This window comes from Rosa rugosa, chromosome 7 (genome assembly GCF_958449725.1).
Source record: "Rosa rugosa chromosome 7, drRosRugo1.1, whole genome shotgun sequence".
Classification (NCBI taxonomy): Eukaryota; Viridiplantae; Streptophyta; class Magnoliopsida; order Rosales; family Rosaceae; genus Rosa; species Rosa rugosa.
In genome coordinates this window covers 477,129-503,686 of record NC_084826.1, presented here as the reverse complement: position 1 = coordinate 503,686, position 26,558 = coordinate 477,129, and the positions used below count along the sequence as shown (strand labels likewise).

General features: G+C 37.6%; 3 protein-coding genes across 6 annotated transcripts; 2 read left to right on the top strand and 1 right to left on the bottom strand.

The window, feature by feature from the left end:
• Positions 1-711: 711 nt before the first annotated feature.
• Positions 712-4,162, top strand: LOC133722466 (uncharacterized). Of its 3 annotated transcripts, XM_062149355.1 has the most exons (14): positions 714-991; positions 1,331-1,456; positions 1,607-1,663; positions 1,784-1,882; positions 2,048-2,152; positions 2,264-2,382; positions 2,483-2,584; positions 2,697-2,813; positions 2,936-3,004; positions 3,119-3,185; positions 3,309-3,362; positions 3,467-3,556; positions 3,635-3,673; positions 3,764-4,162. In XM_062149355.1, the coding sequence occupies exons 1-14, from the start codon at positions 971-973 to the stop codon at positions 3,875-3,877; spliced, it is 1,179 nt and encodes a 392-aa protein (XP_062005339.1). In that variant the 5' UTR covers positions 714-970; the 3' UTR covers positions 3,878-4,162. The 3 variants fall into 3 exon arrangements, with proteins under 3 accessions (XP_062005341.1, XP_062005340.1, XP_062005339.1); XM_062149356.1 differs by lacking the exon at positions 1,331-1,456 and having other exon boundaries at positions 713-991; XM_062149357.1 differs by lacking the exons at positions 1,331-1,456; positions 1,607-1,663 and having other exon boundaries at positions 712-991.
• A 4,072-nt stretch (positions 4,163-8,234) lies between these two features.
• LOC133721117 (zinc finger CCCH domain-containing protein ZFN-like) lies at positions 8,235-12,562 on the bottom strand. The gene is made up of 7 exons (XM_062147644.1): positions 12,139-12,562; positions 11,212-11,369; positions 10,523-10,585; positions 10,284-10,403; positions 9,517-9,807; positions 8,964-9,293; positions 8,235-8,886 (listed from the first exon to the last, which is right to left on the bottom strand). Exons 1-7 carry the CDS (start codon positions 12,218-12,220, stop codon positions 8,605-8,607), a joined length of 1,326 nt encoding a protein of 441 aa, XP_062003628.1. The 5' UTR covers positions 12,221-12,562; the 3' UTR covers positions 8,235-8,604.
• A 9,832-nt stretch (positions 12,563-22,394) lies between these two features.
• Positions 22,395-25,998, top strand: LOC133722136 (GDT1-like protein 4). Of its 2 annotated transcripts, XM_062148959.1 has the most exons (9): positions 22,397-22,790; positions 22,866-22,925; positions 23,329-23,460; positions 23,560-23,658; positions 23,845-23,917; positions 24,367-24,452; positions 25,176-25,259; positions 25,417-25,476; positions 25,654-25,998. In XM_062148959.1, exons 1-9 carry the CDS (start codon positions 22,728-22,730, stop codon positions 25,840-25,842), a joined length of 846 nt encoding a protein of 281 aa, XP_062004943.1. In that variant the 5' UTR covers positions 22,397-22,727; the 3' UTR covers positions 25,843-25,998. The 2 variants fall into 2 exon arrangements, with proteins under 2 accessions (XP_062004944.1, XP_062004943.1); XM_062148960.1 differs by lacking the exon at positions 22,866-22,925 and having other exon boundaries at positions 22,395-22,790.
• The last annotated feature ends 560 nt before the right edge of the window (positions 25,999-26,558 follow it).

Below are 26,558 nucleotides of genomic sequence, written 5' to 3'. Positions count from 1 at the left end.
CCTCAGATTCAGAGAAAATATATATTTACTTGAGAACATTTTAATCAAGGAAGCGCAATTGGAGGGTTTGGAAAATTTAACCATTAAACACTGTTTGCTTTAGTACTACTGATATGTAAATATGTATGTAGTTGTCTACAATTCATCGGAGGGATACCCCTCACTATACTAGATTGAAAATGAAGACATGTACATAAGTGTAGAGGCCCTAGTGTCCCTTTACTGATTTTCCATTTTGGAATGTTGTGGGTATCAAAAAAAGGTATGCAGTCGATGTCCATGAAACAATTCCACAAGAATTAGTATTATCATCTTCATATTTTTGGCTATTTCTTTCTTGATAAGAAACAAAGAGTAATTAGTAAGGTAGATGTAGATATAGGACTAATGACCACCACACATCCATTAAAATCAATATCCAAACCGACACCTCCTTCAATAAATATTTGTTATTATCATTATGGTGATTGGTGAGTGAGTGACGAATCACTTTGTTCTATAGAGCATGAGGATGAGATTATAAAGGATTCAAATTTGCTCACTACTTTTATTTTGTGGTGGTATCACCACCCTATTAAAACTTGTCAAGTCATATAGAATTAATTGAAATTATTTTTTAATAAAAATCATGATTAAAAAGATTTTTTGTGTGATTTTGTATGAGATATTTTGTGATTATGTGGTCTGTTTTCTAATTCGCGCTCCCCCACTAATAAATTCCACGTGTTATTCAGTTGCTGCCTCCTCTTTCCCATTTTGTTTCACGTTGTGGGCTATTGTTATGATAATGTGATCATCGATTCCTCGTCGTGTTTTCTGCAATATATTTGAGTAATTATTCCAAGGTCCCGGACAACGCGCAAACAAGAACACAGGAGGAGGAGGAAAACAAACTACAAGAGAAACAGAAATCATACAACAATTAAAGCTCTGTTTTCTGTTTCTGGGTTCCTCTGTATTTGCATGGAACATGAAGCCACCATCCAGTCCTGTAAGTCATCATATTCTTCTTCTTTGTTCCATGTTAAAGTTATGTAATTTGTAGATGGGGAGTGAAAACTTTGATGATAAAGAGAGAGACTCGGTATTCTTTGCTTCTTTGTATTGTCATTTTTCTTCTTCTTCTGGTTATTACTTATTACACATATTGAATTCCTTAGTTGGAAGCTTCTACCACGATTCAGAATCCTTGTTATTTTGCTGTTGTGTAGGGAATGGCTTTCTTACTTGTGATTGTAGCTGCATAATTGAATTCTTCGGGGGTGAACTTGCATTTCTTACCAAAAAATATTAAGTCAATTGATCAAATTTGAGTTTGTGGTTTTGTCAGATATCTTTGGGTGCAAAGCCAAGAAGTGGGAGATCATGCATTTGTAGGTTTTTCCCTCCAGCTTCTTTGATGGTTGTAGTTGTAGTCCTGCTAGGGAGTGCATTCATGTTATCAAAATTCAATGAGGTAGACATGTACACCATATCCGATTTATATGTTGTGTGTGTTGCTTAAAGATGTTAACCCTAATATGTAAGCATAAATTCATCAATTTTACCATCTCTTAGTCTATTTTATCCCATGGTTTTTTATTAAATCAATATACTGTTTGCACAGCAATCATCATTTTCGACAGTCAAAAACAGTTTGCGGAGAATAAATTTCAAATGCAAGGTTTGTTTTCCATATACATGCGTTTTGCATTGTATATTTTCCCTTGAAAATAATCGGCTGCTGTGATTTTCGTCTTCGCTATAGTCGGGATTGTTACCTATAATTGTTTCTCTGTTTCAGAATCACAGAAGGCCATATGGAAGTGAACCATTGCCTAGAGGTATCGTCTCCCAGACTTCTAATCTAGAAATGCAGCCATTGTGGAGAACGCCTAACACGGTAAGGTTTTCAATCAATGTGTGTATTTGTTTCTGTTAACTGAAAATTCTAGTTATTGAGTCTTGAATTAATATTTTCTATCCTTGAAATTGAAGTACTTACAATTCTGAAGAAAATGATGAAATTTGACTATGATTTTTGAATTCTATGCTTGTCTCCTCCCAGCCACCTTCAAAGTTATACCAGAAAAGTGCAAATTCTTCGATCAGCTTATTAGCGATGGCCGTCGGGATTAAGCAGAAAGATCTAGTGGGTAAAATGGTCAAAAAGGTATAAAGTAAGTCTGTACATGCACTTCTCAGCCCCCAGATAAATGTGTATGTGTTTTGAATGACTACTTGTATTCATAAAAGCAATGGCTTCTTATACACCGTAATGCAGTTTCTGTCAAGTGGTTTTGTTGTGATGCTTTTTCATTATGATGGTAACGTTGATGAGTGGAAGCAATTTCAATGGAATGATCTTGTCATTCATGTGTCTGCAGTCAATCAAACAAAATGGTACACAGGACTTATCTTCCCGCCTTCAATCCTTTCATTTGTATTAGAAGTTGCCTTATATTAGATGTGTTTTCTGAGTGATAGCTTTCTTGATGCCTAGGTGGTTCGCTAAGCGTTTCTTACATCCTGATATAGTTGCTCAATATAGTTACATTTTTCTATGGGATGAGGACCTTGGAGTTGACAATTTCAATCCTCAACGGTACTGTAGCTGCATTTCCTTTTAGCAAAGTTAGGATCCTTGCTTGCATTTGAACTACTGTAAAACTCTGTTGCTCAAACTTTATATTGTTCTTCTTCTGCGACACTTTTAGGTATGTGTCCATTGTTCGAAAGGAAGGTCTTGAAATATCACAACCGGCACTTGATTTTTCCAAGTCAGAGGTGCATCATCAAATTACTGCACGCGTGAAAGGATCAACAGTGCATAGGTCTGTTATTTAACTAGCTAATACTAATTGATGACTACAGTCCCGTACTTTTATTAATTTGAAGCCTCATTTCAAGCAGTTGACGACTCTAGTCATGTGACTATGGGCAATTGTTTCTGCAGAAGGACTTACAAGCCTAATGCCAATGGGACTGGTTGCGATGAACACAGTAAAGCTCCTCCTTGCACCGGGTAGAAATTTGTTTCATCTAAACTAAGTTTTGTATTTAGTGCAAAAGAATGAGGGTTTTCTAGTTATAGAAGTCATCCTGCTTCAGGAAACTAGAATGAAATACTGCTTTGCAGGTGGATAGAATTGATGGCTCCAGTTTTCTCTCGAGCTGCCTGGCGTTGCGTATGGTATATGATCCAGGTGTGTTACTTCTACTATTCCTGGAGCTCGAGATAGCTCTTCTAAGTGTGACAAAGATTGGACATCTTATTCCCTTGGTTAACAACCATCATTGATTCTTAATTGTTGTTTGTGTATATGCAGAATAACTTGATCCATGCTTGGGGACTAGATATGCAGCTTGGCTATTGTGCACAGGCAAGCTCCTTAATGTATCTGCATGTCATTTGATCTACTGTCTTAGTATTTCCTCCGGCCTCTTCTGTCTCCTAAACAGGACTTTTTGTTTTCCATTCTAATAGGGTAATCGAATGAAGAAAATTGGTGTCGTAGATGCTGAGTACATAATCCATTATGGCCGCCCTACTTTGGGAGGTCCGGACGAAAATGAGGTGAAAATTGTTAGCCTAGCTTTGTATTCAGCTGTAACTTTTATCTGAGACTGACTCTTTGATGTCTTGGTATTGCAGAAATTACCTCAGTCTATTGCAAAGGACCATAGAGTTGATGTAAGTCTTGAAACGTGAATGAATCTCAGGCTACTGTTTTAACATAATGTGATAGGCGTTAAGTTGGACTTAGAAGCTAAATTCATGCAGGTGAGGAGGGAATCCTACAACGAAATGAAGATCTTCAGAAGAAAATGGGAGCGAGCTGCGAAGAACGATGAGTGTTGGATTGATCCATACCCCGTTAACAGTAGCCGGCACTAAGCAGTGAAGTTCAGAAGTTGGTGTAAAACTAGTATCATACATTTTCAAAGTCCAAACATGCAAGTCTCTGAATGTTCTTGTTTTTGTACATTGTACATGGTGGAAATGTAAATCATATAGCTTAAAGATGAAAAGGAATAAGTAAGAAATCAACTCCATTTGAATACCATTACTCCAAGCGTATCTTGTAAAATCTCATTCAAATCTCTCTGCCTAGCAGAGACAGAACCATAGAAGCTACTGCTGTCAAATTCCATTCATTAATGTAATTTTTCTTGTACTTTACTCTTTATCATTTCAATTTACTTGAAGATACTTGGCATTTGTGGTGATAAAAAGTAAAAATGTCCCCCAATTTTCTAATTTGTTCAGAACAGCTATGGTTCAACTTACATGAATCGATGATGGAGCACCTTCACTCTTTTTTAAGAAGATAGTAGACTGTAGATGGTTCAACTTAACGAGTAGAGACCCTACTTCAGAAAGCAAATTAAACATGGTACTGCAATTAGATAAACCACAACGCAGATGGGGCCTCGGGGGCTATTTCTACAAAACCAACCGTGAAGGAATGTCTTCTTCTAAACACCTAGCTCTCAATCCTCTAAAACCTCTGCCTACCACCTAAAAAATAGAACGCAATATACAAAACCCCACACATCTTTTTCCTTACTATGGTGTACAACATGTCATGTTAGCACGAAAACCATTGGTACAGATGGTTATGTTTTGAGTACGTCGTCATTTCTGTAACAGTTTTTCTCTAAAACTTTTGACATATATTCATGCAACATGACATATTGTACTCTAAAAAAAAATTTTTAATTTTTTGTACACCATAGTCAAACTAGACTTCTTGATACAAAAGAAAGGGTGTAGAGGTAGGGGGGGGGAAAGAACAGGGAAGAGGAAAAACCAGTATTATGAAGTGATGGGCTTTACATACAGGCATACAGCTCACTTGCCACTATACAGTAACACAAGAAGACACTTTTTCTCATCCTAACTTCATGTCATGGTCAAAAACAGAGACTTTACAACTGGTCCACACCAAGAGAATCAATACTTGGAGGAAATGAGGATGGCCTTTGTGAACTCAGTTAGGGTTCATTTGTTTGTTTAATACCCATATCTCAATTGGTTCACTCCCTATCTTAAGCATGACAAAGAGAAATGTGAATGGGATTGGGATTGGGATTGGGATTGGGATAATACGTACACGTCAAGCAACCATTATAACACCATCAAAACATGATAACTAAAGCACTAATCATCTCTACCAAGTAACATGACAAAAAATATCTAACAGGCTTCTGCCAAAAAAAAAAATGAAACAGGCAAAGCGGCATTGAAACTTTGTTATGCGATGCATTTCGAAAGAACTCTAAAGTCAAATACACATGACCTCACTTAGACAAGGGAAGTTCAAGGAAATAAAGGGCATGATGTAAACACCCACAATGTGGTTGTCATTGAGAGCACATGGGTTGTTGGCTACTTGGCTTGTTGCACATAGACATAGTAGTCAACAGCACAAACTGAGGTCCATGAGATTCCCCCTAAACAAACACTCCTATCAAGACACTAATCTCAGATGTGGCTTCAAGCCCACCTAATAGAACTTGGATCTTTATAATACTAGAAGAAATTTCCATCCCAAACACTAACATTACCAAGATTTAGACTTTCATCTCTTAACATTCTACAACACTCATATGAAAAAACCAGGAAAACCCAAAAGTAATAAAGTAAGCATTAATAGCCATCAAGGAGCTGAGAAACCACCACAGCAACTTACTGGCCAAGGCTTCACTGTCCCTGCCCAACTTCCAGCTACCTTAATAATAGGGTTGGCTGCACCTACATGCATTGATATCATCACACTAACTCATCCACCTACACTTAAAAAAAAATCCATCTGTTTAGGGCTTCTCTGCCTCCAACAATTAGCAATCTCATCTATTTGAGGCAATTGAATAGCTGGCAAGACATATCTCTCTCGCAGTCTCACTCAACCAATTAGGGTACCCCAATTATCAATTCTGGGGACCATTCAAATCAGCCATGACAGATCTAGCGAGTTATTTTCTCTAAACATCAATCAAATGGAAGATTAGATCAGAGTAAGGTAGTGGAGGCAGCAGAAGCACAGGGCAGCAATAAGCTACCAATTTCCATTGAAACATAAAATTAAGTCCCATCTATTTCAATATGAATACATCCCACCAGTGCAAATTAATAATTAAGCATGCAAAGTATCCAACAGCACATTATTAATTATAGAGAACTTGAATCTTGATCCTTGTGATGAGTGTCACAGAAGCTCTACTAAGCACTTGCATTAATATATTCTTTTGAAAGATCAATAAAATATCATAACATCCCCAATAGCTCCATTAACAATGACAATGTTTCCCCAAATACCTCAGAACTTATGCTAAGCTTGGCAATGTGCTATCTCCAGGCATTGCTTATTCCACCAAAAAAAGAATCATGAAAAAAAAAATCCCACTAGAATAGGAAAAAAGCTAACCTGGAAATAGCACCCCTTAAGAAATAAAAACACTAAAATTTCAGAACTTATAAACAAAGAAATGGAGAACAGATATTCTTTTCCATCCAGACTCCAACAGCAAAATCAAGATTGCCCCAAACTAAACAATATAAATTATAGAACTTATAAAAATATAGAGAAAGAGAGTTAGTAATGGCATCCAAAGCAATTACAGGTCTTGGGAGTGAAAGAACAGAAACCAAAGGGCCTGTTGGGAATGTTGCAATTGATTGCATAGCAACAAGGAGAAGGCAAGCAAAGACCTTTAGCTCCTCCACAGCAAGTACACAGTGCACAAATCTGAAAGCTCCTCAACCTTCTTCTAGTCTCATTCAACACCAAAGTCTTCAACTTTTCAGCTTCTATCAGTGGCACAAATGGTGGTTCATCCACTTTGTCAGACCCATTTGCCTCAAAAACCAAAACAAACAAACATGTCAATTCACAACAAATCAAAAAACCCAGAAAGAAAAGAAAAAAAAAATGAACAGTTTGATTGACAAGTGAGAGTAAATGGATCTAAAGATAAACACTTACATGGGTTAAGCTTGGTTCAGTGCTAGTGACCTCAGAAGCCAAAAAGAGCAGCAATATGAGAGAGAGGATGACCCCATAAGAAGAAGGCATCATGGTTTCTTGAGATGGGAGTAGTGCTTTACTTTGGTTTGAGTTTTTTGAGACAAAAGTCTAAATGGGAATTTGGAAAAGAGAGTGAGCTGTGAAGTGGGTCACTGCTGGGTCTTCATCTCTTGAGAGGCTTTGATTTGGTGTATCATAAATGTTTAAATTGAGAGGGGTTTAACCGCTTAGGTGATGTTTAAGTTGAGAGGCTTCCCAAATGGGTATTGCATTATCTACGGTGGGTTGGTGAAGAACCAGAAAATGAAGGCTGAAGGGAGTGGTTTTGGGTTTTGTTGAAGCAAACACACTGCAGCGGTCTCTGAAGTCTACAGACTACTGGGGTGGTGATGGTGAGCATAGAGGTATAGAAAGCCCTACCATTTCCATTTGTGTGAATGTCATTATGTGAAGCACTACAGTTGTCTACACCCTTCTCTTGTAATTTCAGAGGCTTTCTGCCACGTGGCAAATTAGAACATTTTATTTATTTTCTCTTGCAAGTATGTAACCCTCCCTGAAAAAAAAAAAAAATTGTATGGGGGAGATAATAAAATCATGAAGATATACCTCTATCACGTAATCGAATTTCTAAATAAATGGAAGAAGTTTCTTATTCTTTGATGTTCGATTAAATTTGATTATCTTTGTGTTAAATGCAGGGAAACTCATGAATTAGAACAGTTCTCTTTATTTTGATACTCACTCTAATATATGTAATTCGGTGTATAAGACTATAAAAGAGACAGCCTCCATCAGCTCTCGAATACTGGGTGAGGAAAATGACTTGTTTAAGTGCTTTCCAAAGACTCGGTCATTGAAGGCTTAGTTGAAAGTTGAAACACTGATAGTGATCAATAGAACTATGCAGTGAGGATAATTATGCCTATCTCCACTTTTTTGACTACGAGATAGCAGTGTGGTGTCCATATGTGGTAACAAGTCAACAGAATGTGTACATCACTGGAAGATTCTTATGGCTACAAACAGGACCTGTCTGGGTATCTTGAACCGTGACTGACTACTTCACTCCTGCAAGTAAAAAATTCTTGACATTCCTTCAAACTCTGAGGCACAGAAGGCTTTATACTCGGATCCCAAGTGTGGCATATGCAAGTATCAGTCGCGAAACCAAGAGACAGAAAAAAGCATGCAGAGAACTATTCCAAACATGGGTCACAATAGTGAAGACTAGCCTTCAAAGTGAAGGAGGCCATTATATTGCAAAAAAGAAGTGCTTTACATATTATACTGGGGCAAAGAAAATCACCAAAGTCAGAAAATTGGGATTTGGGAAGGAGAGAATGTTCACATTGGTTTTTTTTTTCCAAATGTGACTGTGACAATATTTGCAGATTTTTATACAATGCAATGCATCAATGTGAAATTCAGAAGGTTGAGTCTGTCAGCTGAATTCATTATCAGGACATAATCAACTTGACATGATTTCTGTAAACCTCCCAGAAATTGGAAATGAATGTACAGATAAACTCTTGTTTATCATTTCCCAATGACTGTTAAATTTGGATTGGCTCGTTTTGTTTTCGAGCAGCTATCATTCCTCTGTGTCAATATTTTCATCTGCAGAAGGCATCTGCCTAGGCTCTGATAGTGAAAGTCTCCTTGGCTTTGTTGATCCTGCTTCAACTAGACCTTCTGATGATAAATTTAATGAAGTGGTGCCTGATGTCGACCCCAACAAACGCCGCCCAGGGCTCTCAGCCGAAGATGAAGCAGAAAGGTTATAAGTGAAGATACCCATAGGGTGGTCAAACTTGCAACTCGGACCAAACTTACAGATACCATAACGAGAATAAAAGATGCACAAAGGTTCTCCCTGTTGAAAACCATACCTCAAGGTTAAAAGATGCTTATTATTTATCTTAACCAAAACCGTCAACAAAAGTAACTCACCGGTCGCAAAGGAAGGCCTATTGGACTCAAAACACAATCTGGAGCAGGAATTAATCGCTCCCTAGGATGATGGAACCTACAAACCGCACCAAACTTACAATCACCTGTCTTCATGTAAAACTGGCACTCTGGTTGGCCAGGTCTCTCAGGAAATACATTTTCCCTCTGCAATGCATAGAACCCTACAGGAATGGAGCCAGACCGGTATGAAGAAAAGGCCCCTTGAGATCCTGAATTTTCCGGTTCACGTTGGCGTGGAGTTCCATAAACCTGACTATTTCCTATTGTTTGCTGCTGCCCCTCTGAAGTTGAAATGGAGCCGACCTGGCCCTGGAAACATTACCATCCAATAAGCATGTTTCGAATTTCTCAGTGCTCATAAAAAATTGAACTCAAAAGCTTCTGCGTAAGGACTTTAAAAAAGAATGCAATCAAAAAAATGCAGACTGTTCTATTTAGAGACAAACAATAACTAATTGCACCCTAACTTGCCATTAAACACTATAACAACTGCATCAAAACGTTTTGTACCAAAGGCTGTGATAAAGCTTACACTGTATGGGCTCCATCCCGGGACTGATACCACTCCCTGAGGAACAATAAGAGGAGCATAACTTGATGGACCTTGCCAACGCGGACTGGGAATAAAAGATGCTCTTGACCAGTTTGTAACTCCTCCCGGGTATGACTGCTGACCAGGTGTAGTTGGAGATTGAACAGTAGGATATACAGGAGAACCACTTAATGAAACCATCATATTAGTAGGTTGTGGATGGTGGAATTTACAAGTGCTTGCAAACTTGCATTGTCCAGTTCGTAGATAATATGCACATTCAACCTCATTCTGCAAGAAAGAAAGAGCAAAGAAGTTAAAATAACTATCCTTTGGACCAAAATGATGCACAACACACCTACAGAAGAGCAGTCTCCAAATCAGTTAGGTGATAGGCATTGCAGGTCTATAAGATGCCTGAACACATGAACAATGATAAATGTTCTACATAAATTAATAAAATATTCAAATATACAGCTAATATGGAAACCCCCTGCCCTCCAAAGTCCAAACATCACAAGACAGAAATGGGAAGACTTCATAATATTACATAATAGTTTTGTTGTAGCATCTGTATGATTCTTTTATCATAATTTAGTGTCTTCTACCTAATGTTCTTTTTTCGTCACTATCTGTCCATATGCACCCAAACAACCTAATTAAATATTTAGCATTCAAGTTGAGCAAATAAACTTTGCTTCTTACTAAAGAGATGAAAATGTGCAAAACCCAGTCATAATGAGTGAGAGGTAAACAGAAGATCGAACCGGTCGAAGTGGATAGCCTAAGATATTTAAGGCAACTCTTCCAGCAATTCCTGCCTTGTCTCTAGGATGATGAAACTTGCATGTCGCTCCGAACTTGCAAGTTCCTGTCTTCAGGTAATACTGGAGGGCAGTTCGACCAACATATTAGTATGTCAAACCACAATAAAATGAGAAGATAAACACTCAATATATTGCACAAGTCACATGTCACAACAACAAACGTTCACAAAGATACATGCCTGGCATTCAGGTTGTCCAATTCTTTCTGGGAACTCCCCCTTCATTCTTGCAGTGGCAATAGCCTGGCAATAAACACACCTCGTTATAATAGAATTTCAATTGAGAATTCCATCAAAATTATAAACATTAGAACCAAGCTTCAACACGAAAAGGCTTGACGTGAGATACATTAGTACATGAACATTGCCCTCCAAACAGCATGTTAGTTTACAGGCCACACAATTAGAATGTCTTATACTCTTAAACTCAGCATCCAAGCCTCCAAGTCTCTAACTTCAAATAATGAATCTACTCACACAGAGTGGGGTACTTCCTTATTTTTGTGCATGCTATTTGTGTATAAATGTCTACAAAAACAATCTACCTAAGGAAGCAAATCTGGGAGGGAAACCGGGGAAGTATCAGGAAGCTGTTTACAAAGGATGTTATAAACTTATGGATATTAGAGCCAAGACATGAGAAAAATCTCAAGTTTAAGGTTTTGAGCCAATTTTAGAAAACAAACTTTGAGGAAAGAAAGAAAAAATAAAGAAGAGTAAAACCTAGAAAAAAAGAAACAATTTGATAGCAAAAGAAACATATCACTAACAACCAGTAGTCTATTCACAACTACTTTCAAATTGAATGCATCAAATTATGACATTAATCCTTGGATCATAAAAACTTGTTATACATGCTGTAACTATACCAGCTTTCGGTTAGGAGGATGATTGAAGCGACATGTTGCCCCAAATCTACAGAGGCCTGTTCTGATGTAATAAGAGCAATCTGGCTCTCCAGCTCGCTCAGGATAGGGTCCAGGTTCCATTGATTCACTTGATCTCAAATTCATTTGCCACATTGCATCTGAAATAACATTGTGTAAGTTAATCACACTGTATGATGCATACTTATCAAGAATCAAAGGAAAGGAATATTTTTGAAAAGTTGATTTCCTCCTGCATTGTGTGATATCCTACTCCCGGCCGCACCTTAGAAAAAAAGACAACTAAAGAAAAGACATTGTGGCTTAAACCTGCACTTAAATTCACTGCTTGCAGCTAAAGAAACTTGCCAAAGCTCATATATTTGGAGATTGTCAAGATTACGTTTCATCTAAACTGTTTTTATAATCACAATTTTCAATACTCATCAATCCTCATATCTCAAATCTTACCGGATAAGTTATTGCATTAATAACAACTAAAGTCCTGCACATAGCAAGCAATTGAACGCTTAAAAATCATCCGAAACACAGAAAGAATTGCACGAGAATTAAAAACAAAACCAATGCAAAACAGCATTCCAGAAACAGGGCAATAATTAATAAAGAATATTATAATAATTAAAACAAAAATAGAGGAGAAGAAGAAGAAGACGTTTTTGGTCAAAATCAAGAGAAACATGCAGAAATTGCAGCGCCGGGAATCGGAATTGGTGAGACTGAAAAAGATTCAAGGCAAGGATAGTGGCAGAAAGGACAATTCACAAATTCACAATCGCATCGATCGACATAGATTGAAAAACAAGCAACACCAAAACAACAATGGGGAAAGCAGAGACAGTGAGTAACCAAACGGGACACAACGTTGTGAGAAAATGAAATGCATAGAGAGAGAGAGAGAGAGAGAGGAACCTTGCGGTGACAGTGAGGAGGCGTCGTCGGTCACAGGCGCGGCGGTAGCACGGGACATGGGAATTCCGGCATCGAAGTCCATTTGATTATTGGCTGTGCGTCGTCAGTCAGACAGAGGAAGCATCACCGAGCCGTCACTGTAACAAAACGTCACCAGAATTCCCATTCATTCATTCACTCACTCACTCACACTTTCACCCTGCTCCCCTCACCCACCCACCTACCTGTCACTCTAGCCAATTCCCTTCTTCCGATCAAACACTATCTGAAACTCCCAACCGAAGTCCCAACCAGAACCAGAAACACGAACCAAACACCAATAACAGTTCTCTCAGAAACAAAAGCGTTAGAGAGAGAAAGTGTTTGAGGATTTCTAGAGAGAGAGAGAGAGGAGCGGTGTGTTCTCCTCTCCACAAAAACGAGGAGAGGAATAAAAACCAACCATCTTCTCAACCAGACAGCTTTTTCACCCGCGTTTTGGAAATTAACGGACCAAACACACTATCCCACCCGCGCGACTAGGCTCGTTTCTATACTCGCGCTCTCTGCACCACGCGTGCTTCGGCTGCGCCACCTTTTCGCTCTGCTTATTGCTACTTTAGCTTTTCCTACTCGACGTCAATGCCTAAACTAATTTTTAAACGACACGTGGTGCCGCCTAGAGGCGAGTAGCTCTTGCTCACCGGGCTGCGAGTGAGCCCTTTGGCAAACCAGATACCAGAAACTCGGACCGCTTCGTATAACTGCTTTTACTATTTCCAGCTGATTTCTTTACATTTTCCAGTAACTTCTCTTTTTCCTTTTTCTTTAATTCTGATTTTTTATTTTTGGTGAATTTGTGTTTCTGTTTAATTTCCAGAATAATAATAATAATATGGGACGATTACACCAAAATAATAATATGGGACGTTACATTCTCAGTTCTAGAGTTATGTAGTGCAGGCAATGGTCGGAATTTTATTCTTATACACTAAGCAACATGCTTAGAATAAGAGTAAGTTAAGCATGCAGCTGTAGTTGACGCATGAGTGCACTAATTTAATCTTTAGTGCAATAAATTATTGTGGTATGATGAATTCGTGTTGACAATTATAAACAAAAAACACTATTAACTGTGCGCGTCACAATATACGGTTACAATATTAAAGTTTGTATATACACATGTCACATTTACATTACACATGTCCTAACGTATGTGTAATATGAAATTATGGGTACTGGACTCAAGATTGTAACATATAAACGAATTGTGCAATCTTAAATGGAGTGATTCAATTGAGAATCGTAACTAATAAACGAATTGTGTAATCTGAAATGTGGCGATTGGATCAAAGATTGTAACTGATAAATGAATTGTGTTGTCTGACATTGTGGCAATTTGATCGAGGATTGTAACAGATAAACAACTTGTCTAGTTTGAAATTGTAGCGATTGGACAAAAATTGTAACGGACATGAGAATTGTGTAACCTAAAATGTGGTGATCAAACGAACGAAGAGAATTGTGTAGTAAGAAAACTAATTAATCCTAGTTATTTATGAAGTGTTACTTTTTTTTTTATAATTAGTGTTACTATAACCTTGTTGGCAATTAATTCAACCAAGAAGAAAGCAAGTCATGCTTAAAGTTAAACTACTAAAAAGAAACATCTTGAAAATTTAATGGTATTTGGTCAATTCTAGTGACATCACAAAAGAAAGAAAGAAAGAAACAAAGAAAGAAAGGGTAGCCATCTATATTGCTTTCCAACCATTGAACCAAATGGCAAAATTGCAAAAATGAACGAAGGGAAAAAGGATGAATATTTCTACCCAAAAATAGATGATAGACGAACTGAATATGTGGTTCTGTTGAGCCATAACAGGTAGCAATACTGGTAGCCCTGCAAAAACCAGATCTAGGTGCCGCTGCAGCAAGAGCAAAAGATGTCAAAATTTTCCTATTTCTATGCCATGCAATGGGACTTGATGGCTTTTTGGATGCCTGGCACTCTGGCATTTCATTCAGGTCAAAAGATTGGAAAATGTGGAGAGAGTAAAAGCGGGAGTGGAAGGAAGAGAAGTTGGCGTTTGAAGTGGGGGGGCCGGAGTGGCGGAAGGTAGTCTTCGATTGGTGGGTTGGGCACACATGATTGGACGGGCAACTGGGCATTTTGATTTATGACAAGGACAAAAGCACAGAGCTATGTGGACGACTTGCACTTGTCGTTTCTTCCTCCTATCTATCTTTAGCAGCCCATCGTTTCCTCGATCAAATATGGTAACTTTCCATAACCTCTAGCCTGCCTCTCTTCCAAAATCTTACTCGTTTTTCTATTTTATTTTATTTTTTTAATTTTTTTTTCACATAAATGAGATTTCATTCCATTAAATAAGAAAGTAAAACTACAAGTAGAAAAGCGTTACAATCCAGAGCCATAAGGCCTACTTATGACTAAATAACAGGGTCTGAGGTTCTGAATTTATCATCATCAATACAAAAAAGAATAGGAGTTGTAACTTCTCTTGTACACCATGAGGCATCAAAGATGACCAATAATCCGGCAAAATTGCCAACAAAGTTGGAAAGAAAGCGCTGGTACCCAACACAAAGAACTTATGTTCCAACCGAGTTATGGATCAGAACTCTGGAGAAAACATATATGCTCAAGTCGTCCCCACCTTGCAACTAGTGAAGGAAAATGATAAGAGATGCATCCTGCAGGTGTAGTTCTTTTCAACACTAGATCACTGGTGTGATATCGTGAGGACAGATCGACCACTTAAATTACATTATTGCTACTGGAAAAAGAAACTAAACAACAACAAACTACCTAAACAAAAAAGGTAGTGCAACATGTTTTACCAAATACATTATTATGTACAACTTTTATATTTTTTGAGTTTTTTATATTTAGAAAATTTTATAGAAAATTACATAGTAGCACATGACCAAAGATGTAAATACAGAAAACTCACTTTCAAAAAGATTTATACAAATAAGATGAGCCCAAGCCTAAAAGCCAAATGATGCAAGTCTGACTCCCAATTTTAATTAAAAAATGACCAAAATGCTCAGTTTGATGAAATATTTACGCGTATGTCACTGACCCCAAACCTCTAAAAAACCAAAAAAATCCAAAATTGATTTATCTGTAAATCACGATGAGTCTCTCTTCTATTCTCTCATCATTATTATTATGGTTAAATACTGTTTAGTCCATGTACTTTGCCTCTCTCATCGTTTCAGTCCCTGACATCCTAATTTAATCTAAAAACTCTCTGATCTCACAATTTCCCTCTAATAGGTCCCTACCGCGTTAAATTAGGAGTTTGTCTTGGGTGAAATGTCCAATATACCCCTCTGTTATTTCTTTTTCCTTTTTAATTTCTTTTTTTCCTTTTTTTTCTTTTTCCTTTTTAATTTCTTTTTTCTTTTTCCTTTTTAATTTATTTTTTCCTTTTTTTATTTTTCTTTTTTTCTTTTTTATTTCTTTTTCCTTTTTTTATTTTTCTTTTTTTTCCTTTTTTTTTTTCCTTTTTTCTTTTTTTTTTTCCTTTTTCCTTTTTAATGACCATCATATCATGCTGCATCAGTAGCGCCACGTCGGCGAACCAATCCAGATCGACCCGAAATCCCAATTATTGTTCTCCACGCCGGCGGCCATTTTTCTTTTCCATCACTATTCTTCTTCTTCACTTCTAGTTTTGGTCAACTTGGCCATCAAAAACCACCATTTCAACCAGACCCAAAATCCAAATCACCATTTTGAGCAAGACCCAAAAACCTCAAAGTCTGAAAAAATGGTAGTTTTCAGTGAAAAGTTTTCAAATTGAGGCCTGATGTGGAGAGAGAAAGTGAGATTTGAGTGGGAGAGAAAGAAGTAGGCTGTGAAAACAAGAGGGGAGTGGTTGAGCGGCGAATTTCCGAGCTGATTGGGATCTGCTTATGTTTGAGAGATGGTGTCGGCGACAATGGAGACGAGGGCGGATCCGCTAAGAGACAACGGAGGGAGATGGCTTCAGAGAAGGTGAAGAAGTGATCGATCAGCTCCTAGCCTATTGCTTTTGCTCGATGTCCATCTATACACCGCCAAGCTAGGTCTTTACTGGGTTTGGTTTCAATTTGGGGAGAGAAACAGATGGGTTGTGGAGTTTGATCGGAATGGGATTGGTGGGTTGAGGAAGGAGAAAGTAGGCAGAATGAAAAGAAAAAAAAAAAAGGAAAAAAGAAATTAAAAAGGAAAAAGAAAAAAGAAATTAAAAAGGAAAAAGAAAAAAAAAGGAAAAAAATTAAAAAGGAAAAAGAAAAAAAAAGAAAAAAAAGAAATTAAAAAGGAAAAAGAAATAACATAGGGGTATATTGGACATTTCACCCAAGGCCAACTCCTAATTTGACGCGGAATGGACATATTGGAAGGAAATTGTGAGGTCAGGGAGTTTTTAGATTAAATTAGAATGTCAGAGACTGAAACGATGAGAGAGGCAAAGTACAGTGGCTAAACAGTATTTAACCCTTATTATTATAACCAAAGATCCTTTCTCAGATCAAACCCTTCGTTTCTGGTCTCCTCTGTCTCCGGCGTAACCTGCATCGCTTCGATCTGATATCTGTTCGGGTTCTGGTTCGAGTTTTCGGAGCTGCTTGGATCGGGGAGTTGAAGATCTCGCGAGTGTGAGGATCTGAGGGTTGTGATGATCTGAAGGATTTTGGTGAGATTGGATTAGTGTTTTTGTATAAACAAGATGGATCCGTTATCTGCAATCAACGAGGAGCTGGCGGAGATCGACTGCCAGATCGCCGACGTCTTTCGCGTGTTATCGTAAGCAATTTCGAGTTTTGGATTTGGATTGTGTTTAATTGTAGAGTTTTTGAGGGTTTGATGGTGGTGTGTTTGGATTTGTGGCAGGAATAGGTTTCAGAAGGTGGAGAAGATCAAGGACTCGAATAGGCAGAGCCAGCAACTAGAAGATCTCACTGATAAGATGTGGGATTGTAAGAGGTAATTTGGCCATCTTTTAATGCTTTTTGATAACTCCATGAATTTTGTGAGCCCAGGAATATTGAATTATGAATTGATTGGTGACGGTTAGGGCTGTCAATGGGTCGTGTCGGGTCAAGGTATTTGTCGTGTCGCAAGATATAAACCCAAACCCAACCCATTTAATAATCGTGTCAAAAATTTAAACCCAAACCCAACCTGTTTATTAAACGGGTTACCCGTTTTCAACCCGCTTAACCCATTTAATAAATAAGTCGTGCCTTATTAGATAAAATGACTCATTTAAACTTTAACAATGGCACCCATTTAACTAAAAAAAATCATAAATTAATTAAATTCACTAAAAACTCCACAAAACGAATAATATAAATAATTATATATAATTCATAAATAATTAAATCTAATAATTAAAAAGCGAAATATTTCAAATTGTTTAATATTATGATCAAATACTCCGAACGTCCAAAATTTCAAGAAGAAACATAGCACAATCGGGTTAGACGGGTTCACTTCGTGTTGGCAGGTTGACCCGTGGCCGACCCATTTATTAAATGGGTCATGGAGGGTTAACCCATCGCCGACCCGCTTTTTAATCGTGCGGGTTCAACCCGCTTTATTTCGTGCGGGTTTCGAGTCGTGTTATCGGGTCGTGTCGGAATTGACAGCCCTAGTGACGGTGATGTATATTATTGATACTGGTTGGCATAGAAATAAATGAGTTTCAGTTTGGCATAGAAATAAATGAGTTTCAGTACTTTAACCAATAATATCGTTCCTAACTGGTTATATATCAGAACAATTCTAACACCCTGGTAACATATAATTTCAGAGATTTGCTACACACGAAAAAGAGGAGAGATGACATATTTGAGCATCTGATGGCTACCCTAGGCGATTACGAGTGCAGTAGTAGAACACGAGTACGAAGGCAGTAGCAGGATTAGGGGTCATCATTTAGCCCGTGGGCCGATAGAGGCCCGCAGGGCCAAAAGCCCGGCCCGGCCCGGCCCGTAAAAGCCCGCAAATAAAAAATATTATATAAATAACACAGAAACTCTTGTGCAGAACACCCAAATTCGCTAAATTACTGGGAACTGCTCGGATAGAATTAGGAGCTGTAACCTATATGCACGGAAAGCCCCATGTGTCTAGTTTCTGAGTAATTTTACGGTTTGTGATTCCGACTTTTCTAGAAGGAGTTATGGCAATTTAAGTGAAGGCAGTTCAGCTTGAACGAGAATCTGTAATACAGAAACTGTTGTGCAGAACACCTAACTTTGCTGAATTACTGGGAACTTCTTGGATGTAATTAAGAGATATACCCTATATGCACAGAAAGCCCCATGTGTCTAGTTTCTGAGGAATTTTACGGTTTGTGATTCCGACTTTTCTAGAAGGAGTTATGGCAATTTAAGTGAAGGCAGTTCAGCTTGAACGAGAATCTGCAATACAGAAACTGTTGTGCAGAACACCTAAGTTTGCTGAATTACTGGGAACTTCTTGGATGTAATTAAGAGATGTACCCTATATGCACGGAAAGCCCCATGTGTCTAGTTTCTGAGAAATTTTACGGTTTGTGATTCCGACTTTTCTAGAAGGAGTTATGGCAATTTAAGTGAAGGCAGTTCAGCTTGAACGAGAATCTGTAATACAGAAACTTTTGTGCAGAACACCTAAGTTTGCTGAATTACTGGTAACTGCTTGGATGTAATTAAGAGTTGTACCCTATATGCACGGAAAGCCCCATGTGTCTAGTTTATGAGGAATTTTACGGTTTGTGATTCCGACTTTTCTAGAAGGAGTTATGGCAATTTAAGTGAAGGCAGTTCAGCTTGAACGAGACTGTTGTGCAGAACACCTAATTTTGCTGAATTACTGGGAACTGCTTAGATGTAATTAAGAGCTGTACCCTATATTCACGGAAAGCCCCATGTGTCTAGTTTCTGAAAAATTTTACGGTTTGCGATTCCGACTTTTCTATAAGGATTTATAGCAATTTAAGTGAAGGCGGTTCTGCTATGACTTTTCTTTAAGTCATACAACTTTAAAGAGGCAAATTGGTATAGGCCAATGTATTTGTAATTAAAATTGAAATTTTTATCTTATGTCCACGCACATCCATCGATGAAATATTTACAAACGTGATGTAAAAAAATAAGCAAGTTTTGCGGTCATCACGCCATCGGTCAATCAAGAAAACATACAAGCGACTACGGTTGACCAATCCGATCGGGTTTGAAACTATGGTGAAATTGACTAAATTTTAACCACACTCATAATTTATTGTAATAATCACATCCAACGGCCGGTTTTCCCATTTTCTTTGAATTGATAGAGGTTGCTCTTTGGAGTGTGTAATATATAAATATAGGTTTATAAGAGTAACTAGGTTTGACCTAGTTGATCGAATTCAAAACGGGAACCAAATTGGCTGGATTTTTTACAACCACCATAAAATATTACAATATCTCTATCAAACGGTTGGTTTTTCCAAATTCATTTTCCACTTCATGGTTGCTTTAGAATGAACCTCAACAATTTAAATGTAATGTATAAGTCATACAACTTTAAAGTGGCAAATTGGTATAGGCCAATGTATTTGTAATTAAAATTGAAATTTTTATCTTATGTCCACGCACATCCATCGATGAAATATTTACAAATGTGATGTAAAAAAAAAAGCAAGTTTTGCGGTCATCACGCCATCGGTCAACCAAGAAAACATGCAAGTGACTACAGTTGACCAATCCGATCGGGTTCGAAACTATGGTGAAATTGCCTAAATTTTTAACCACACTCATAATTTATTGTAATAATCACATCCAACAGCCGGTTTTCCCATTTTCTTTGAATTGATAGAGGTTTCTCTTTGGAGTGTGTGATATATAAATATAGGTTTATAAGAGTAACTAGGTTTGACCTAGTTGATCGAATTTGAAAGGAAAATTTTTTACAACCACCATAAAATATTACAATCTCTCCATCAAACGGTTGGTTTTTCCAAATTCATTTTCCACTTCATGTTTGCTTTAGAATGAACCTCAACAATTTAAATGCAATGTACAAGTCATACAAATTTAAGAGGCAAATTGGTATAGGCCAATGTATATGTAATTAAAATTGAATTTTTTATCTTATGTCCACGCACATCCATCGATGAAATATTTACAAACGTGATGTAAAAAAATAAACAAGTTTTGCGGTCATCATGCCATCAGTCAACCAAGAAAACATGCAAGTGACTACGGTTGACTAATCCAATCGGGTTCGAAACTATGGTGAAATTGACTAAATTTTTAACCACAAGTATAATTTATTGTAATAATCACATCCAACGGTCGGTTTTCTCATTTTCTTTGAATTGCTATATGTTGCTCTTTGGAGTGTATGATGTATAAATATAGATTTATAAAAATTTAGTGTTTTTAAAAATGTATTTATCAATAAATTAGTATCTATATATAAATATAGATTTTTTTTGGTACAATATAGAATCATAGATCTGTTATCTTTGGTTGTATTTGATCATTATCCAATGAATTTCCAAAGCTTGATTAAAAAAAAAATAATTGTGTCTTTAAATATTTATTTATAAATAAAGCCCGCAAGGCCAAGCTCGGCCCGGCCCGAAAAAGCCCGCAAGGCCCGCTTTTTATGGACGGGCTTGGATCCTTCGATTTTTAATAAAGCCTGGCCCGGCCCGGCCCGCCATTATTTAAAAATATAGTAAGGCCCGGCCCGTTGACGACCCCTAAGCAAGATTAGGCGATGACGAGTGTAGTAGCAGGATTGGCCGAGTGCAGTAGCAGGATTGGACGAGTGCAGGAGCAGGATTAGGCGATTACGAGTGCAGTAGCAGAACTGGACGAGTATGAGTGCAGTAGTAGGATTAGGTGATGATGAGTGCAGTAGCAACACACGAGTAGCAGGATTGGACGAGTGCAGGAGCAGGATTAGGCGATTACGAGTGCAGTAGCAGAACTGGACGAGTATGAGTGCAGTAGTAGGATTAGGTGATGATGAGTGCAGTAGCAACACACGAGTAGCAGGATTGGACGAGTATAAGTGCAGTAGCAGGATTGGACGAGTGCAGAAGCAGGATTAGGTGATGACGAGTGCAGTAGCAGAACACGAGTAGCAGAACTGGACGAGTATGAGTGAAGTAGCAGGATTGGACGAGTGCAGTAGCAAGATTAGGCGATGATGAGTGCAGTAGCAAGATTAGGCGATGATGAGTGCAGTAGCAGAACACGAGTAGCAGAACTGGACGAGTATGAGTGCAGTAGCAGGATTGGATGAGTACAGTAGCAGGATTAGATGATGAGATGAGAGTAGTAGGAGAGTGAGGTTTTGTGAAGTAACATAAATGGATTATTCTCAAGAAAAAAAAAAAGTAACATAAATGGATTATTCTCAGAAAAAAAAAGTAACATGAGGGGATTATAAGTCAAAATAAGTAGTTAAGGATAAAAAAGTAAATTAACTCATGATATGTGGCAAGTGTAGAGTAGAAATCAAAAGAAGTAGTTAAGGGTAAAAAAGTAAATTAACTCATGACATGTGGCAAGTGGAGAGCACATTGTCCTTATTTGTAAGATTTAGTCCTTATATGTTTAATTCAATCTTTAGAGAATCTATTTGTTAAGTCATCTTTTGTCAATAACTTATATGTAATTTGTTATTTTATATTTACCCATATTCAAACAAGCTAACAAAAAGTATATAACAAATTATATATACTTATAGGGCATTATAAATGGATCAATTTGAACCCAAGTCATTTAGCTAAGAGTATAGAGCATATCATGTATACCTAGGCTGATAACTCTTGCTTCAACTCCAATCATATAGGGCTTGAGCCTCGAGCTAAAACAATTTATCCCAGTTATCACTATTTCATATCTCTAACTCCAATCATATAGAGTGGGTTTAAGATCTTACGATATGTTTTCACCTTGAATCTCAACAATTAGCCAGCTTATCAAGAATATTGTAATGTGAACGACATTGAAAAGCAAACCTGACTAAAAATATGATTGAATTTAGCAATGTTAGGTATGATTAACACGATGAAATAACTATGAGATGTTTGAATTATGTCAAAGTTTACTTTCGCGACTCAAAATCAAATAGTGAACTTCTTTTTTAATATTGAAAATCTAAAATATAAATACAAATTGTTTGGTGAAAAATGAATAGTTCCGATCATAACCCCCCACAATTAGAATTAGAATTAGAATTAGAATTAGAATGAGAATGAGAATTGAGAAGATTCACTAATCACAAATACAAAAGCAGCTTAGTGATATTATTACTGTGTAGGGGCTGCTTTACTGGGGTCAATGGTTTCAGAATTCAGACAGAAAATGTATTTTAATATGTGAAATCCTTGTTACTTGAGCTCTTTAGGGATCTTCGCTTTTAGCAAGATCTTCTCTATTTCTCTCAATATCAGATCTCTCCTCCAGTTTCAAAATAATTCCGTCGTAGACTATACGTAGAATCCCAGTAACCAGAGGCGAGATTTAGATCCCCCGCGAAACTTTTCGCTCCGATTCCGTCGTCCTCCAATCAAAACCTCTCTGAGTCGAAGAATTCGTGTTGTGTGATGGGTTTCCGACCAATTGCATTCCTAGTGTTGCTACTCCTCTCCTCCACCGTTTCTGCTCAGGTAATTCGTGTTTTCCTCACTCTCCCGTATTCGATGTTCTATGTGCTGATTGTGATCCTGTGGTTTATGATTTAGGAGTCTGAGGTGCAAAGGCGAGAGTCCGGCGGATCCTTAGATCTGGGCCGGCGTAGCAAGGTTTGATAATTACCTTACAACATTTTTGGTTGCTGAGAAAGGAAAAGGAGGATTGTGGATTGTGGATTGTGAATGCAATGCTTGTCGTTTTAGTTGGGTGTGTGGAAATGAATATTACCTAATTGAATACATGTTGTGTAAAAGTGAATGTATACTTTTGTTCTTCAGAAATTTAGAAAAGTGGTTTTAGAATGGGGGAAGCTCCCCAAATCTGAAATTTTAGTTTGATGCTATTTTGGAAAATAAGTCTTTGGTTTTGGTTTATAATTGATGCTTTTGGGAGCTTATCTTGCATTGCGGCGGTGTGTATCGGTAAATTCTGTTTTGTAGATAAAAGATTTAGTAACTTGCTCTTTGAATTTGTTGTTTGATGTCTGTATTTATATATCAAATCTTTGGGCAGATTAATTTGAATCTTCTCGAAGCTCTTGGAGAGAATGGCTCCGATTCAGTTGTTATTGGTCTCAATGTGGACTCCGGTCTTGGAATTTTCGATGCCTTTGTTGCAAGCTTTTCAATGATACTCGTTAGTGAGGTGCGTGCACAAAATTCCTTGTTTTATTGATGAAAGTTCGCCTTGCGAGTTGCAACTTATGAGAACTGCATTTCTCCTAATTGATGAATTTGCTACTAGATTGGAGATGAAACATTTATAATAGCAGCTCTTATGGCAATGCGCCACCCCAAGTCAATTGTCCTATCTGGTGCACTCTCTGCCCTGGTCGTAATGACGGTAAGTTCGCCAATTTTCTGTTTCTATTGATGCAATGAGTATTTTAACCTTTTTCCTTCAGCATCTCTGCTCTCTTTCTGCTGTTTCAGTAGCTAAGGTGTTTGCATGGTGTTGTAATGGAATGGTTTACGCGCTCTTTCATAGTCCAATGTAATTAAGGTTTAAGTTGTTGTATGTGTCATTTAGATACTTTCCACCGGACTTGGTAGGATTGTGCCAAATTTGATATCAAGGAAGCATACAAATAGTGCAGCTACAGGTAAAGATATTCATTCCTGCTGTTATGCTCTGTACATGTTTCATCATTTAACTTCTAAGAGGACACATTCTTTCTACAAAACATGTGTGATTAATTAAGGAGGACACATTCTTTCTACAAAACATGTGTGATTAATTAAGGAGGACACTGAGCTTACACAGTTCTTGCTAGACAATTCATATCACTGTACTAGAGTTTAACCTTGTTATAAGGTTTAACTAAAAACCAGTCCTGGTTCTTGTAAAGAAACAGAAAAAAGAAAAAAAGTCCTGACTACATTTTTTATGAGCATCCTTGTAATTGTCTAGGCTTTTACGTTTCATTTTTCTCTCTATCTTTTTTTATCCAACTATTGCTTATTAAATTGCAGTACTATGATCTAGTGGAACTTTTGAATCAGGTTGATAGTCTGAAGGAACTCAAGTATTGTAATTCTATTTTCTTTGCAGTTCTTTATCTATTTTTCGGGCTGCGGTTGCTTTACATTGCTTGGAGATCTGATCCAAAAGGTTCACAGAAGAAAGAAATAGAAGAAGTATGTCTATTTTATAGTCATTCTCAGTTTGCGATATGCTTGTGTGTTGGCCTTTATTGAATTGGTGTCTATATATGATCTCTAGATAGAAAAATGGAAAGTTAACAATGCCTGTTTTCTTTAGTAATTATCAGGTTTATGGATCATATTTATTGATCTTACATTGGAAAAATAATACTAATATTGGTTACATGGAAGTTTGTTGAGAAGTGATGCTTTTGAATGGCATGAGATTTGACACATCTATCATATTAAATAAGGTTTCACCAAGCCTCGTGATTAAATTGTACCTTTCCCTTCTGTTTTTGCTGTTGGGGAGGTCTTCAGAACCTTAAAAAACCATCATTCATAGTGTTTAAGGTTGCAAAAAAAAGTTTGGTTCAACTTTGTAACAGATAAAGGAGGTCAGTGAAATTGGGTAGATTAGTATCCTTGCTTTTTACTGGATATACTATAGAGGAATCAGCTGTACTAATTATCCTTGCAGTTGTGTTCTTCCAGCTGAGGGATGTGGAAGTACTATGCATTTAGGAGAAGTGGAGTTCATCTCTTAGTTTCATATTTATTGGTCTAAATTGATTGCCTGTTTTGTTTACTGAAATATGATTACTTCTTTTATGATATGCTCCCATAACATTTATTAGCTTCCAAATTGAAATTCACTTTTCTTATAGTCTAATTTGGGTTCATTTTCCAAATTTGGTTGGCGCCTGATATATTCAGGTAGAAGAGAAACTTGAGTCTGGACAGGGGAAGACAACTTTCCGCCGTTTCTTTTCTAGATTTTGTACACCAATCTTTTTGGAGGTATGATTACTGCTATTGTCATGGTTTCTGTTTTGTTACTGTGTACGGATGATCCATATATTATTCATTAGCTAGCTGTATTGTATTGAGAAATCTCAACTCATAGCACCAACACCTATAGCTGTTATAATTTGATTTCTTATATTTGATTTTGCAGTCATTCGTTCTAACATTTTTAGCTGAGTGGGGAGATCGTAGCCAAATAGCGACAATCGCTGTAAGATGCGCCCTTTTCATAGTTCACTTTACTGCTGCTTTATATAATTGTTGGTTTGATAAGAAGCTACATGTTATTTTTTCAGTTGGGTTGTTGGGACATGATTACTATTGAAGTATTTATGTATGTATGAGGTTTTCAGTCTGGTTTTAACAAGCAGTTATTTTAATCCTGCAGCTGGCAACCCACAAAAATGCAGTAGGAGTTGCTGTAGGTGCAACATTAGGACATACCATCTGCACGTCTGTGGCTGTGGTGGGAGGGAGCATGTTGGCATCCAAAATCTCCCAAAGGACGGTCGCTACCGTCGGAGGCTTGCTCTTCCTGTGCTTCTCTTTGTCCTCCTATTTTTATCCTCCTCTATAAAGTCTGAACCCTAGTGCTAACCTGATTCTTAAGAGCCCTGAAATGCTCTCCACATATTTTGTTGTGTTATACAAGAGATCATTCTTCTGATTCGGTTGTAAAACATTAGCACTTTCTTTACTAGTATATAGAGATTTCAATCGCATCCCTCCTCCATTTCGTCGGCTCTCTCTCTCTCTCTTTCCCCTCTCAAATTGCTGGATACGACTCCATATAATGCATGCTGCTAATCTTCTCCAACTCCAAATCATAACGAAGCTCGGGTACTACGAAGTTGCGAATAAAATTATGAGTTGTAATCCTAAACAAAAGAGCTACCGTAATTGAAAGCTGCAAGTGTTCATCATAGAACTTCAGAATCCTCGAGTTCCTTTCATCATTCCTGCTTTAATATCAGCAGACACAAGTAAAGCTGGATAACGTTGCTCCCACCTCCAAACTGAGACTGAGTATGACAGGGTCATCATTACCTCAGAGGTAGGGTTGTAAAATGAGCCGGGCTTATCTGAGATTATTGAAGCATATCCATAATTTTCGCTATTGCGCCAACCCGTTCGAGTTTCAGAGATTCCAGCACTCTGGTTACCATTCACTCCCTGATATTCATCATGCCAAGTCGGTCAAGGATGGTTGTTTGCACCATTTGAATGTGGGGAACTATGTTGTTAGTCTGTACATGAAATCTAGAAACTTGGAGTATGCACACAAGCTGTTCG